The following is a 15,877-nucleotide window of genomic DNA, read 5'->3' as shown; positions in this document are numbered from 1 at the left end:
TTGCATTTAAGAGCAGTTGAAGGCCACGGAAGGAGAGTTGTATGGCATTGAAGCTCGTCTGGAGGTTAGTTAACACAGTGTCCAAAGAGGGGCCAGAAGTATACAGAATGGTGTCGTCTGCGCAGAGGTGGATCAGAGAATCACCAGCAGCAAGAGCAACATCATTGATGTATACAGAGAAGAGAGTCGGCCCGAGATTTGAACCCTGTGGCACCCCCATAGAGACTGCCAGAGGTACGGACAACAGGTCCTCCAATTTGACACACTGAACTCTGTCTGAGAAGTAGTTGGTGAACCAGGCGAGGCAGTTATTTGAGAAACCAAGGCTGTTGAGTCTGCCAATAAGAATGTGGTGATTGACAGAGTCAAAAGCCTTGGCCAGGTCGATGAATACAGCTGCACAGTATTGTCTCTTATCGATGGCGGTTATGATATTGTTTAGGACCTTGAGCGTGGCTGAGGTGCACCCATGACCAGCTCGGAAACCAGATTGCATAGAGGAGAAGGTACGGTGGGATTCGAAATGGTCGGTGATCGGTTTGTTAACTTGGCTTTCGAAGACCTTAGAAAGGCAGGGTAGGATAGATATAAGTCTGTAGCAATTTTGGCCTAGAGTGTCTCCCCCTTTGAAGAGGGGGATGACCGTGGCAGCTTTCCAATCTTTGAGGATCTCAGACAATACGAAAGAGAGGTTGAACAGGCTAGTAATAGGGGTTGCAACAATTTCGGCATATCATTTTAGAAAGAGAGGGTCCAGATTGTCTAGCCCGGCTGATTTGTACGGGTCCAGATTTTTCAGCTCTTTCAGAACATCAGCTATCTGGATTTGGGTGAAAGAGAAATGGGGGAGACTTGGGAAAGTTGCTGTGGGGGGTGAGGGGCTCTTGACCGGTTTAGCGGTAGCCAGGTGGAAAGCAAGGCCAGCTGTAGAAAAATGCATATTGAAATTCTCAATTATTATGGATTTATCGGTGGTGACACTGTTTCCTATCCTCAGTGCAGTGGGCAGCTGGGAGGAGGTGCTCTTATGCTCATATCATGTGTACATGACAAATAAACAAACTTGAATATTCACTCAATGGTCAGCTAGTCAGCTGTCCCTCTTAATAGCAGTGCTAGTAGTGCCATCAATGCTAGCAGCCTATTGATTCATCATCAACAGTATTCCATAATTTAGGCATATCAACTAGGGCGGAAGAATGAATATTGGTGAAATTACATGAAGCCGTTATGAAATAAGGACATTTTGAGGAGCAGGCATGCCTTTTCCAAATCCATGCAACTTTTTATATATTTATTTTTTATTTTGAATGAAATCATTTTGCATGAGTTCATAATCTTTGGACATGCACATAACCTGAGAAATTAGACATCATTATCAGACATTATTATCACAAAACATGAACTATGCAATTCAATGTGATGATACAACGCATGATAACCAGCGTGCAATGAATGATGTGCCTCAAACGCCACAATATTTGTTTTCATTCCTGCATTCAGCCAATATAATTTTACTAATACCAAGATGTACAATGTATCCACTTAATATTTTGTTTTTGGAACATTTCGCGCCATCCCATTTAAAAACATACACCTCGGTGGGCGCGGCCTCTGATTGGTGGCCTGTGAACTCTGCGCAGCCCCTCCCCTTCTCTGGTTATTGGGGAAATCCCCGAAAAGCACGCTTTTCACTGAAACTAAATATTTTGCTTTACGGCTGCTACGGATTGCATTGACAGAGAACCGAGGTGCTGCAAGAAAATATTCATAAACGGGAGGCGAGGTATAAAATCCATGTTTAATTTATTTTAGGCAGCGTAGCAAATTCTTTTGCCTGGAAAAGTTTGTGGTTGTTGTTGATTGGAGATTCTAGTAAAACAGCCAGCCAAGCTTACAGCTCAACTAGCAGATTTTAGTGGAAGATGGTGGGTCCTGTATTTCGTTGTATTAATACAAATTGAACCACTACACATTGTAGTATTATATGACATGGAAGTTGGATGATGATCACGAATCGCATACTGTTTAGGGTGTCTAACCTGCTAGCTAAATAGCTAGGACATGCTAGGCCATAACTGAGGAACGCTCAACCCCTCGCGCGATTTGTCAGAAAAAAGATTGAGCCACCTTCAGTCGATACTTGTAAAAATGTCAATTCTGAAAACGCTTATCTGTACCAATGTGTTTCATGTACAACTGCGGCCTTTTCCGGAGGGTACTGAAATTCATATTTTTAATAATAACTTTTATCGAACACCCCCATGTCCTGCCACCAATTTGCTCGCTTCGCCCTCGTGCGGCAATATTTGGGAACACCGAAAGCGGTACCAGTTAAAGATCATGTTATGAATTATGAAACCGTTTTTATTATTACATAAATTCTAAAGATATCACAAAAAAGGACGTTAGCTGGTTCTCATAGAACAAAAAATATAAGATCTCCTAAGCCTGTGTTTATTTTCGCAGTTTATCCATGCAACTTTACCCTACAACATAGTCCCCCTACTGGATTTGGCCCGCATGTGGTTTTATTTGCCCCCCCCCAAGTTTTCTGAGCAAAAATACATATTTTTTTGAATTTTAATTGTCAGACATGACTGCAAAAACACCAGGAAATCAGCTCCAAGTGATTTACATTTTTTAAAAAAAAATATGTTCCCAAGTATTCCCACTCATAATGGAAAGATGCATGTTTTCATATACAAATGTAGAAATCTAGTTGATGATCCCTGCCCTACAACAACGACGTTCTTTTTCCTCATAGGCTCTGTCCAACGAACCATGGCATACAAAAAGACGCCTTTATTATTTCTCTCTGCATGGGGTTGGTTGAAAGTTAGTCATAGATTTAGATTAGGTGTTTATTTGGTAAACATAGGTTAGCTAGCTAGGCACTTGAGCAACACCAAGGATTAGCCTAATACCGTGGCACCAGTGCTCACATGGCTCTAGCTAACTACACAACCCAGTCAGTCATTACCCGTCCCCTCTCTGTATTCTAGCTTTTTTATTTAACCTTTATTTAACTAGGCAAGTCATTTAAGAACAATTTCTTATTTACAATGACGGCCTAACCCGGACGACACTGGGCTAATTGTGCGCCACCCTATGGGACTCCCAATCACTGCCGTTTGTGATACAGCCTGGACTCGAACCAGGGTTTGTAGTGACGCCTCTAGCACTGAGATGCACTGCCTTAGACTGCTACACCACTTGGGAGCTGTTGTCCCCCTTTCCCCCACTGGTCCCCCTTTCCCCACTCATCCCATAAATGTATTGTTTCGAAGACACAGGTAGCTGCTAAAACTAGTATAGATTTTTTTCTTAACTAATCACATGGGTGTTCTCTCTCCTAGATCCCATCGCCTTCCTCCCTCCCTCCTTGTGTCCCTGTGTCCAATCCTCTCCTCCTCCCAAACGGTCCTGTGAGCTGTCGAGAAAGTGAACGGATACAGGATGGAAGAGCTCAGCCAATGTTCCTTCCAGCAGCTTTGGGAGAGCAAGTAAGTTTTGAACAACCTTTAGGACCACAGACTTATGTATGTTTAAGACTACCAAGGTAGGTAGCTACTTCTAGACTAGGCCGAGGAGGTTGTGTGTGAGTGGAAGCCCAGAGACATTGTTCAATGTATTACAGCACCTTTTCTGCATAGGTCTTTTCAGGGCCATAATAATGACTGATCCGGTGATTTCTTTTCTATAGTATGACACCTCAGGGGCCTAGTATTCCACTGGGTGCTACTGAAAACTGGCCTGACCTGGATGTCTCGGTACGTTTGATTGTCTACCTCATGACGTGAAGGAAGTATTTTCATGACGCCACACCTTTTTAGAATGGGCTAATGAGCAACTGATAACTTGAATACTTTACTCCTCTGTAGATAAATGGCATCCACTTACCTCCCTCACAGCTCCTTCCCGACGCGACTCTCCACAAGGTCTTTGACGAGGGGCTGTTTGAACTGCTGGAGCCCCCGGTTGTGGAGCCCTCTGTGTCAACCCTGGACAGCGTGCCTCCCACTGCCTCCACCGTCCCCTCCACCAACGACTACCCTGGGAAGCATGGCTTCCAGCTGCGATTCCAGAAGTCCGGTACCGCCAAGTCTGTCACCTCCACTGTGAGTGTCATGCATATGGCTTACTGCACATGCTCATGCCTGAATACATACACACACGTATTGTTAAAGCAATAAGGCCCGAGGAGGTGTGGTGTGTGTGTATATATGGCCAATATACCACAGCTAAGGGCTGTTCTTCTGCCCGAAACAACTCTGAGTGCCTGGACACAGCCCTTAGCCGTGGTATATTGGTCATATACCACAAACCCCAGAGCTGCCTTTTTATAAACTGGTTATTAGTGTAATTAGAACAGTAAAAATATTTTGTCATACCAATGCTCAAACCACCCAGTTTATAATTCATGATAATATGGCCATTTATCACTTAAAATAAATGCTGTGTTTTGTGTGGGCTTACCCTGGCGTGTAGCATGTAAATCTCTCTCAAACAAGGTGACTTTTTTAATCAATATATTCGGCTCTATTTATTCTGTTTCGAAAATGCTAATTAGCATCAAAGTAGACATGATGGAAGACTACAAATCCCTGCAAGCTCCTGCACGTCATCTCTAGCTGACTCCTTTGCTAACAGGTATTGTGTCCATTAAAAAATATATATATTTTTACCTTTATTTAACTAGGCAAGTCAGTTAAGAACAAATTCTTATTTTCAATGACGGCCTAGGAACAGTGGGTTTACTGCCTTGTTCAGGGGCAGAAGGACAGATTTTTACCTTGTCAGCTTGGAGATTCAATCTTGCGACCTTTCAGTTACTAGTCCAACACTCTAACCACTAGGATACCTGCAGCCCCATTTAAAACTTGCACAAGACAGTTCACAGAATTATACATTTTAGACATTTAGCCAATTTAATCATTACAAATTTTAGCTAACATTAGATAATTATTCCAAAGATTCTTACCTTTGCCTCGATTCAGCAGTTTTGTCCAGATCATCATGGCATTTGTAGTTCTTTACGATAGCCACATTAGCAGCTAATTAGCATTTCATTTTTGAGGGGTAAATACAGGCGAATATATTATAAGTCACCTTGTCCTAGAGAGATTTACATGGTTATCAAAACGTCACGCCCGGGTAAGCCTACACAAAACGCAGCCCTTATTTTAAGTGTTTCTAAAATCCCCTATGGCAGGGGTTCCCACCCTTTTTCCCTCAGGGCCCCTAGCATTGGGGAACATTCTGCGCCCCACCTGCGCACGCGCCACGTCCGTTTCTACGGGCACTAACACTGTTCATGACAAACTTTTCACACCCCTCTTGTTGGCGGAGAACATTTAGCGGGTTTAAAGCTGATTTTCTAGCAATTCTATACGTTTTGGCATGTCTAATGGGTATTCATGTGGTATTTGAGTGACACAAATTAAAATATCTATAGGTTACCAAACCTACCTAAAAACACTTTAGCTGACATGGACTAGTTGATCTGGACATTTCTGGCAAGTTATAAATTGTTTTCTAAGGTCTGCAATGACTAACATGACAAGAGGAACTGATGATGCACTGCCAAATATAGAAATTTCACCCTGTGCATTCTACTATTGCAATTTTCAAGAGGAAGTTTAAAGCTGGAATGAGCCCCACAGTTTTGGAACCACTGCCCAGTGGGAAAAATTGATGGTGGACAAATGGTTGGAACCATTTTCTTGTTTGACTGCTAGGTTTTATGGGTATTATGACTCATACTTTGGTACTCTATAGGAATGAAACACAGCCTACCATGAGGGTCCAGCCCCACCCTTTAAGAAGCATTGTCTCACTGTATATTCACATGCTATGTATATCTCTATTGATCTCTTTCTTTCAACTTTGAATGACTGTTCTCTTCTGGGGGAAACATCTATTTTGATTAAGATACTTTTTTGACAATCACAATAAGTAACAGTAAAATGGCTTCAAACCAATTTAATCCATGGTCTCATTTCAATCAATTAATTACAGTAAATTGCAGTTACTTTACCTCAGACAGAGACAAAAGATATTCCACTCATTCTAATTCCCTGTGGTTGCATTCAACTGGAATCCAGTTCATTGTGACGATTTGCTAAAACTCAAGGTTTTGGCGACAAAGTATTTGGATTAAAACAGCCAATAGCAGCAAGGTTTCCACAGTGACTCACATGTCAGCTTACTATGATAGACCTATCAGGCTTGAGTTAGGTTGTGCTGCCCTCAAACTAACGCCCCCTGCAACTCATTCATTGGAACTGAGGAGTTGCATGCTGGTAGGTTGCAGTAATGCATGGGTCTGACATGACAGGGCATGTTCTACACAAGGGCTCCATTATGGAAAGGGTTAAAATGCAGCCCTTTTGGTGAAAATGTATAGTTATAAACATGGTATTTACGATTTCTTCAGAATATTAATATAATTGTTCATGTGTATTATGATCTTATACCTGTAGGTGTTAAGCCCACATGTTGCTAGTGTTTTGTATTTTATGTAAACTTTATAAACAGATAATACTCTTATTTCTTTTTATCGCCAAAGTGAAATGCTGTCTGTGGGAAATAACTTCACCAAAGTGCTTATTTTTTCACTTTTTATCAATTCAATTCACAACATTGTTTCACAAAATAAAATTCCTATAGACACATCCAACTGGTCGCTCATTGTTTTCTCTCCCCTCCCAGTATTCTGTGCAGCTGAACAAGCTGTACTGCCAGCTGGCTAAGACGTGCCCTGTGGAGGTGTTGATGGCCATGGATCCCCCGCCAGGAGCCATCCTCAGGGCCACCGCTATCTACAAGAAGTCTGAGCATGTCTCTGAGGTGGTCCGGCGCTGTCCCCACCACCAGAGCGCCTCAGATAACAATGAAGGTGGGTGTGTTTTTAGTCTAAGGTAAACATTCAAATCTGATGTAGATACCGTAATTTCCGGACTATTAAGCGCACCTGAATATAAGCCACACCCACTGAATTTAAAAAATAATTATATTTTGAACATAAATAAGCTGCACATGTCTATAAGCCGCAGGTGCCTACCGGTACATTGAAACAAATGAACTTTACACAGGCTTTAACGAAACACGGCTTGTAACAAAAATAAATAGGCTTTAACGAAACACGGCTTGTAACAAAAAATAAAACATTTGCAGTAAGCTTTAGTTGTCTTTTTTGCACTGAGTCAATTCCTCACGCTGCTGTTTCCAACGTCTTATCATCGACTCATTAAGACCAAGCTCCCATGCAGCAGCTCTATTTCCTTTTCCAACAGCCAGATCAATCGCCTTCAACTTGAAAGCTGCATCATATGCATTTCTCCGTGTCTTTGCCATGGTGAGGGTGACAAAATGACTACTGTAATCAGAATGATGGGAAGTTTGAGAGCGCTCGATTTACTCTAAACAGTAAACAAAAAAGTTGTTTGACCTTAACCCGTTCGGCAATTTCGTTGGTCTAATGAAAGCTTCATGCCGCCAAAAAACTGAGCACGTCACAGAATGTGTTTTTTTGGAGAGAAAAAAAATTGAAAGAGGGAAAAATCCATATATTAGCCGCGTCATTGTTTAAGCCGCGAGGTTCAAAGCCTGGGAAAAAAGTTGCGGCTTATAGTCCGGAATTTACGGTAATAAGTATTTTGCCCTTAAAACTTCTTATGGCTTGAATCCTGTTAGCGGGATCGATATGACGACAGCCAGTGAAAGTGCAGGGCGGCAAATTCAAAACAACAAAAATCTCATAATTAAAATTCCTCAAACATACAAGTATTATACACCATTTTAAAGCTTTACTTCTTGTTAATCCTGCCACAGTGTCTGATTTCAAAAAGGCTCTACGGCGAAAGCAAACCATATGATTATGTTAGGTCAGCGCCTACACACAAAAAAACACAGCCATTTTCCAGCCAAAGAGAGGAGTCACAAAAAGCAGAAATAGAGAGAAAATTAATCACTTACCTTTGATTTTCATCAGATGACACTCATATGACTTCTTGTTACACAATACATGTATGTTTTGTTAGATAAAGTTCATATTTATATCCAAAATCTCAGTTTACATTGGCGCGTTATGTTCAGTAATGTTTGCCTCAAAACATCCAGTGATTTTGCAGAGAGCCACATCAATTTACAGAAATACTCATCATAAATGTTCATGAAAATACAAGTGTTATACATGGAACTTTAGATAAACTTCTCCTTAATGCAACCACTGTGTCAGATTTCAAAAAAGCTTTACTGAAAAAGCAATAATCTGAGTACGGCGCTCAGACACAAAAACATGCTATACAATATATCCGCCATGATGGAGTCAACAATAGTCAGAAATAGCATTATAAATATTCACTTACCTTTGATCTTCATCAGAATCAGATTGCACTCCCAGGAATCCCAGTTCAACAATAAATGTTTGTTTTGTTCGATAAAGTCCATCCTTTATGTCCAAATACCTCCTTTTTGTTCGCGCCTTCAGTTCACAAATCCAAATTCACGACGCGCAGGTCAGACAAAAACTAAAAAAATCCCATTACAGTTCGTAGAAACATGTCAAACGATGTATAGAATCAGTCTTTAGGATGTTTTTATCGTAAATCTGCAATAAAGTTTCAACCGGAGAAATCCTTTGTCTTCAGAAATGCAATGGAACTGAGGTACCTCTCATGTGAGCGCGCATGGCTGAGCCTCATGCCCTGCTGGCAGTGTTCTGACTCCAGGAGCTCTTATTCATCCTCACTTCACAGTAGAAGCCTCAAACAAGGTTCTAAAGACTGTTGACATCTAGTGGAAGCCGTAGGAAAAAATTACCCCACAGACACTGTAGTTTGGATAGGCAATCACTTGAAAAACTACAAACCACTTCCTGTTTGGATTTTTTCTCAGGTTTTTGCCTGCCATATGAGTTCTGTTATACTCAGACATCATTCAAACAGTTTTAGAAACTTCAGAGTGTTTTTTAATATGCATATCTTAGTTTCTGGGAGTGAGTAGCAGGCAGTTTACTGCCACCATCCATAAGAAGTTTTAAGAGTAAAAAAAAAATAGACTGATATGCATGATTTTATTTTGGCTCAGTTTTTGTATTTAGCTATGTAAACGAATAAAGAGGAAATGAAAGCCATGCAAATCTGATCATAATATTCATCATGGTCTCAGAGAGATGAGGTATACCTTTACTCCCCATGTAGAAGATTGTCCCAGGAATAGAGGAGACTCCCCCTCACTACTTGTCTACTTCCTGTTTTTTTTGTCTAGGTGTAGTCCACCGCAGTCACCTGATTAGAGTGGAGGGGAGCCAGTGGGCTCAATACCTGGAGGATGGAAACACCAAGCGTCAAAGTGTGCTGCTGCCGTATGAGCCGCCTCAGGTATACCCCATAGAAAGATAATTAATAGAACGGTCGTCCCCATTCAAGTAAATGATGGCATAATGGGTGGACTGGCGGCCATTGCGAGTGTACCCAGATGAGCAAGGCAGGAAGTGTACCCCATCAATCTGTTCTGCGATTTGTTGAATCAACTCAAATGAAATTATAAAAAAAATAGCCACATCAGTTTGTATCATTTGAATGAACATTCTACATTACCATGGAAATGATTACATCACCATACCAGGAAGCCATTATGAGACATCTGTCTATAATGCATTGGAGAGTTGCATTTGTCAATGTGCGTTCAAGTGAAGCTTAACGTTGTGTATGTGTTTGTATAGCTGGGCTCTGAAACGACTACTGTTCTCCTGAACTTCATGTGCAACTCCAGTTGCATGGGTGGTATGAACAGGCGGCCCATCCTCACCATCCTGACCCTGGAGACCCAGGAGTAAGTGTCTCTCCTTATCCCTTCTCAATAAGTTTGTTTTGTAAAATCCGCATCAGGGTCTGAGTTTGCGTTATATTTGCCGTAATGTGTGTTTTGTTTTTTTAGGGATGTAACGATTCACTGATATGAATCGGTCCCCGGTTGAAATATTTAAGATATGAGTGCGTCTGTCAGAATGTAGCATGCATCTGTCTCAAATTTGGTTCAAACGTTACGAATCACCTGTTTAAAATAAAAATAAAAAAAACATGGTGCTAAATTACTTTCTACCTTCCCGAAAATACCTCCATATTTTGTGACAACTGCTTCCACGCCTTCAGCATGTCATTGTTTTGACAGTCATTGATCTACAAGACATTTTGCATGCCGAACAACCCCAGGAAGTATCAGTAGCCTAGTTAAACTGCATACTGTGCTCGGCTACAAGCACTGAGCAATGAAAAGTAGGCCTATTCCTGACCTGCCATATTTGCATGTCACTGTCAGCATGCAAATATTAGTAAAACAGCATGTGCAATATTAGGTATTTTTTTCTGTTGTGACAGTCAATGAATTTGCTCGGTTATGTTTGTATGAAATGTAGTGTTGAAAATTATTATACCGGAATAAAAGTAGCCTAAGCTACCCACACTGCATGGTTGACACAGGAGAAGAAGTAAAACTGTCAACTTCCAAACAGTCTGGTGGGAGGGGGAGTACCGACCACGGACCGCCGGGCACTTCAAACCGGCCCGCGAGACATTTCGTGGTATCCGACTGGTAGTTACTGTCTTGTCTCATCGCTGCAACTCCCGTACGGACTCGGGAGAGGCGAAGGTCGAGAGCCGTGCGTCCTCTGAAACACGACCCAGCCAAACCACACTGCTTCTTGACACAATGCTTGCTTAACCTGAAAGCCAGCCGCACCAATGTATCGGCGGAAACACCATACACCTACTGACCGTGTCAGCGTGCATGCGCCCAGTACGCCACGAGTCGCTAGAGCGTGATGGGAAAACGAAATTTCAGCCTGCCAAACCCTCTCCTAACCCGGACGACGCTGGCCCAATGGGTCTCCCAGTCACGGCCAGCTGTGTGACAGCCTGGGATCGAACCCGGGTCTGTAGTGACGACCGCTGCGATGCAGTGCCTTAAACCCCTGTGCCACTCGGGAGGCCCCCGCAAATTGATTTTAACAAACAATTGGTCCCCCAAAAAATGTGACCCTCCGTTGAATTTCAAAATCCCGATGTGGCCCTCGAGCCAAAAAGTTTGCCCACCACTGGTCTAAACCATTAAATTATGAGACAGTGGTGAAATCTTATTACACGACCACAATACCTTTTTTGTTTAGAAGGTGTTCAGAACAATCTTAAGGGCAAAGAAGGCTGTCTGAACACTGAAAGCTTTGTTGAACTCTCTACAACACAAAATCGCAACACAAGTTAATTAGCCTACATAAAAATTCCGATCAGTCCAAAGTCTACGGTGTGCGTGTGTGCTGGAGCCAAGCGAAATCTCGGGGGAGTGTGGCGGGGGGGTACCTGTACCAGACTGGGAGACAGGGCAGGGCAGACGGGGAGTAGATCGCCGGGTGGGATCCAAGCAGCAGGTAACGGGAGCAGATGTCACACCCGCTTGGGAGAAGCTTTGGTCGGGAGGCTGAGTAGGAGAGGAGGCGTTCAACCTCACCAGACAGGTGCATGGTTGAGCAGATAAAGCGTCCAGAGCGAAAAAGCTGAACGCCGAACTTGAGACACAACCACACACATAATTTACGCACGTACGCGCACATGACCGACAGATCAAACTGAGAGGCCCAGCTCATGAGCTCCATCAGCAGCAGATTTTAATTTAGAATGAAAAATGAATGTTTATGCAACAAAAGTTAGTGCATCACATCGATTCCTTCCTCTAATCGCACTGAATCGTTTCAAACTAAAAATGTATTGTAGCCCGTATACAGTGCATTGGGAAAGTATTCGGACCCCTTCTTTTTCCAAATTGTTACATTATACCCTTATTCAAAAATGTATTAAATAAAATAAATTCCTCATTAATCTACACACAATACCCCACAATGACAAAGCGAAAACAGGTTTTTGCTAATTTATGTGAATACATTTTTTTTTTTTTTTTTAAGTATTCAGAACTTTTGCTATGATACTTGAAATTGAGCTCGGGTGCATCCTGTTTCCATTGACCATCCTTGATGTTTCTACAACTCATTGGAGTCCACCTGTGTTAATTCAATTGATTGGGCATGATTTAGAAAGGCACACACCTGTCTATATAAGGTCCCACAATTGACAGTGCATGTCGGAGCAAAAACCAAGCCATGAGGTTGACGGAATTGTCCATAGAGCTCCGAGACAGGTTGTGTCAAGGCACAGATCTGGCGACGGGTACCAAAAAATGTCTGCAGCATTGATGGTCCCCAAGAACACAGTGGCCTCTATTCTTAAATGGAAGAATTTTGGAACCACCAAGACTCTTCCTAGAGCTGGCCGCCCGGCCAAACTGAGCAATCGGGGGAGAAGGGCCTTGGCCAAAGAGGTGACCAAGAACCCGAGATCCTCTGTGGAGATGGGAGAACCTTCCAGAAAGACAACCATCTCTGCAGCACTCCACCAATCAGGCCTTTTTATAGTAGTGGCCAGATGGAAGCCACTCAGTAAAAGGCACATGACAGCCCCCTTGGCATTTGCCAAAAGGCACCTAAAGGAGTCTTTGGCTTGAATGCCAAGTGCCATGTCTGGAGAAGCATGGTGGTGGCAGCATCATGCTGTGGGGATGTTTTTCAGGGACTGGGGTAGTCAGGATTGAGGGGAAAGCTGAATGGACCAAAGTACAGAGAGATCCTTGATGAAAACCTGCTTCAGAGCGCTCAGACTGGGGCAAAGGCTCACCTCCCAACAGGACAATGACCCTAAGCACACTGCCAAGACAACGCAGGAGTGGCTTCGGGACAAGTCTCTGAATGTCCTTGAGTGGCCCAGCGAGAGCCCGGACTTGAACCCAATCGAGCATCTCTGGAGAGACCTGAAAATAGCTGTGCAGCGACGCTCCCCATCCAACCTGACAGAGCTTGAGTGGATCTGCAGGGAATGAGAGAAACTCCCCAAATATAGGTGTGCCAAGCTTGTAGCGTCATACCCAAGAAGAGTCTAGGGCTAGGCTGCAATCGCTGAAAAGTACTGAGTAAAGGGTCTGAATACTTATGTAAATGTAATATTTCCGTTTTTATTTTTTAGCAAAAAATGATAACATATTTTTGTTTTGTCATTATGGGGTATTGTGTGTAGATTGATGGGGGGGGGGGGGGGGGGGGAACAATTGAATCAATTTTAGAATAAGGCTGTAACGTAACGATGTCAAAAGTCAAGGGGTCTTAATACTTTCCGAATGCACTGTATCTAGATGCATATCGAATCATCTTGGAAGTGAAAGACGCACATCCCTAGTGTGCTTGGCTCCCCGTGAGTTTATTGCCTCTAACTTTCACTATTCTTCACCCCTTTGCTTCCTTTCTAGGGGTCAGGTTTTGGGTCGCCGTTGTTTCGAGGTCCGTGTGTGTGCCTGTCCCGGCCGGGACCGCAAGACCGAAGAAGAGAACACAAACAAAGTTCTGAACGGGACCAAGACCACCAACGGTGCCAAGAGAAGTAAGACTCGGGCCACGTCTCAACCCTCGTCTCTCCTATGTCATTGTTGACCTTGTCTCCTCTCCCCTCAGAGTCCCAACAGACCCTGCCCCCTCCAGGGACCAGCAAGAAGATCAAGAACGGCTCCAGCACTGAGGATGAAGACAAGGACAATGTATTTTTGTTGCAGGTGAGGGAATGACACACAAGCTGACAGACAGAGGCACTTTTGTGATGGAGAATTGGTGTATCTCCACTTCATGGTTTTGCCCAAGGAAAATCCCCTCTCACTTCCTCCCTCTCTCCTCTCAGGTCCGTGGCCGAGAGCACTATGAGTGGCTCAAGAAGATCAACGACAGTCTGGAGCTGATGGACCACATTCCTCCCGCTGAGCAGGAGAAATACAAGAAGAAAGGGTAAGTTACCAGCGGCAGTCATTCTGACGACGGGAACTTCTCCCTAAAATCCCCATCCCTAAACCCCCCCCCCACACACACACATCTATTACCTGTAACATACATGTTCTCCTCTCAATGGTAAACAGTCTCACCCTCTGTCCTGTATTTGTCTTTCTTAGTTCCGCAAAGATCCTCAAGCAAGAAGCAATGGCCCCGAAGAGCGGAAAGCGGCTGCTTACAAAGGAAGACAGGAGCGACTCGGACTAAGGCCAGGACACGTCGGTCCTTATTCTCCTGTCTATTCCAGACCAACATTAAGTTGTGACTCCCAAGTTAAATGCCCAATACCAAACCCTAGTCCCTACATGTAGGCACTTCTGAAAGGATAGATATTAGCAAGATGGTAATAGCTCCACCTAGATAGCCATACTCTGGCGCTGGACCCAGAATGGAGTCAATAGGGACGGACCAACAGTTTAATAAATGTTATCATATGAACACGCAAGACATGGCGAAACGTGTGGAATTGCAGATCATTGTCTTCAAAACTGCAACATTTTCTCTCTGCCCCATGGCAAAATGTGTAGAATTGTAGGAAATTAGCTTCAAAACAGTTCAAACTGTGTAATATTTTTTTAATATACCGGTAAATGACTGTCCATCCGGAACTTTGACAGCTGGGAAATTTTGTGACTGGACCTTCTGAAATAGTACTCAAGTACCATGTTGGGATTTTCACCATATTTCTGATACCAGTCCAACATTTTCAGTACAACACAAACTGCGTAAGTTTAGGGCCTAGGGTTTGGTTTAGAATTAGGTAAGTAAGCTAAGACCCCTCCTCCCACTGTCTTAACCACCTGGTGGGACTTCGTCCTCCTCCTCACCTGCCCCCACAAACAGCACTTTAGCTTGTGCTTTTATGATTTGGACCAATTAAATCTAGTATTCGTATCTTGACCTGCCTAGCCACGATGCTTTGTTACCAGTTAATTGGCCAGTTGCCTGTTAGTATTTTTATACCTGTTGAACATAACTGCTGTTATCCCTCTCCCTGAAACCTTGACTTTCTTTTCCTCCTTTTTTTACTTGTAGCTCGTTATCAGAATGTTTTTTCATTGTTAAAAAAAAACATTTTAGTTGTCTCTTGTAAAGAGTTCTGATACTATGATTATGATACACTTAGCACATGTATATTTGTTTAATTTATCGTTCTCTGATGGAAACTATTTTTGATGTAATTCGGTGCTGAGACATGAGGCTCTATTTTGTTTAGGGGAAAAGGAAACATTTCAGGGAACTTTTAAAATCAAATTAAAGCAATTTCTTAAGTAATACTTAAATCCTCAGTCTTTTCTCAATACCTGCAGTCTTTTGAGTTTTTTTAATATACAAAGTTTCTGTGGCTGAACAAGGTGACATGGGTGCATGACAAGGTTGACTAGAGATTACCCATAATCTCAGAACCCAGAACCAAATGTTGCGTGCCAGGGCCATCTACTCTATTATTTCAGCTGACCGACAGTGAGGGGAAAAAGGTATTTGATCCCCTGCTGATTTTTGTACGTTTGCCCACTGACAAAGAAATTATCAGTCTATAATTTTAATGCTAGGTTTATTTGAACAGTGAGAGACAAAAAAAATCCAGAAAAACGCATGTCAAATGTTATAAATTGATTTGCATTTTAATGAGGGAAGTAAGTATTTGACCCCTCTGCAAAACATGACTTAGTACTTGGTGGCAAAACCCTTGTTGGCAATCAGAGGTCAGACATTTCTTGTAGTTGGCCACCAGGTTTGCACACATCTCAGGAGGGATTTTGTCCCACTCCTCTTTGCAGATCTTCTCCAAGTCATTAAGGTTTCGAGGCTGACGTTTGGCAACTCGAACCTTCAGCTCCCTCCACAGATTTTCTATGGGATTAAGGTCTGGAGACTGGCTAGGCCACTCCAGGACCTTAATGTGCTTCTTCTTGAGCCACTCCTTTGTTCCCTTGGCTGTGTGTTTTGGGTCAT

At 42.8% G+C, this 15,877-nt stretch overlaps 1 protein-coding gene across 2 annotated transcripts; it reads left to right on the top strand.

Annotated features, from left to right (window-relative positions):
• The first annotated feature begins 1,627 nt into the window (after positions 1 to 1,627).
• Positions 1,628 to 15,198, top strand: LOC106608673 (cellular tumor antigen p53). Of its 2 annotated transcripts, none has more exons than XM_014206769.3 (11): positions 1,628 to 1,786; positions 3,360 to 3,506; positions 3,707 to 3,773; positions 3,915 to 4,121; positions 6,715 to 6,901; positions 9,274 to 9,386; positions 9,731 to 9,840; positions 13,354 to 13,484; positions 13,556 to 13,653; positions 13,776 to 13,879; positions 14,041 to 15,198. In XM_014206769.3, the coding sequence occupies exons 2-11, from the start codon at positions 3,460 to 3,462 to the stop codon at positions 14,126 to 14,128; spliced, it is 1,152 nt and encodes a 383-aa protein (XP_014062244.3). In that variant the 5' UTR covers positions 1,628 to 1,786; positions 3,360 to 3,459; the 3' UTR covers positions 14,129 to 15,198. The 2 variants fall into 2 exon arrangements, with proteins under 2 accessions (XP_014062244.3, XP_014062243.3); XM_014206768.3 differs by having other exon boundaries at positions 3,885 to 4,121.
• Positions 15,199 to 15,877: the final 679 nt, after the last annotated feature.

Source organism: Salmo salar, chromosome 07 (genome assembly GCF_965601325.2).
Source record: "Salmo salar chromosome 07, fSalSal1, whole genome shotgun sequence".
In the NCBI taxonomy this organism is placed as follows: domain Eukaryota; kingdom Metazoa; phylum Chordata; class Actinopteri; order Salmoniformes; family Salmonidae; genus Salmo; species Salmo salar.
The sequence above is the reverse complement of the archived record's forward strand: the minus strand, read 5'-3'. Positions and strand labels throughout refer to the sequence as shown.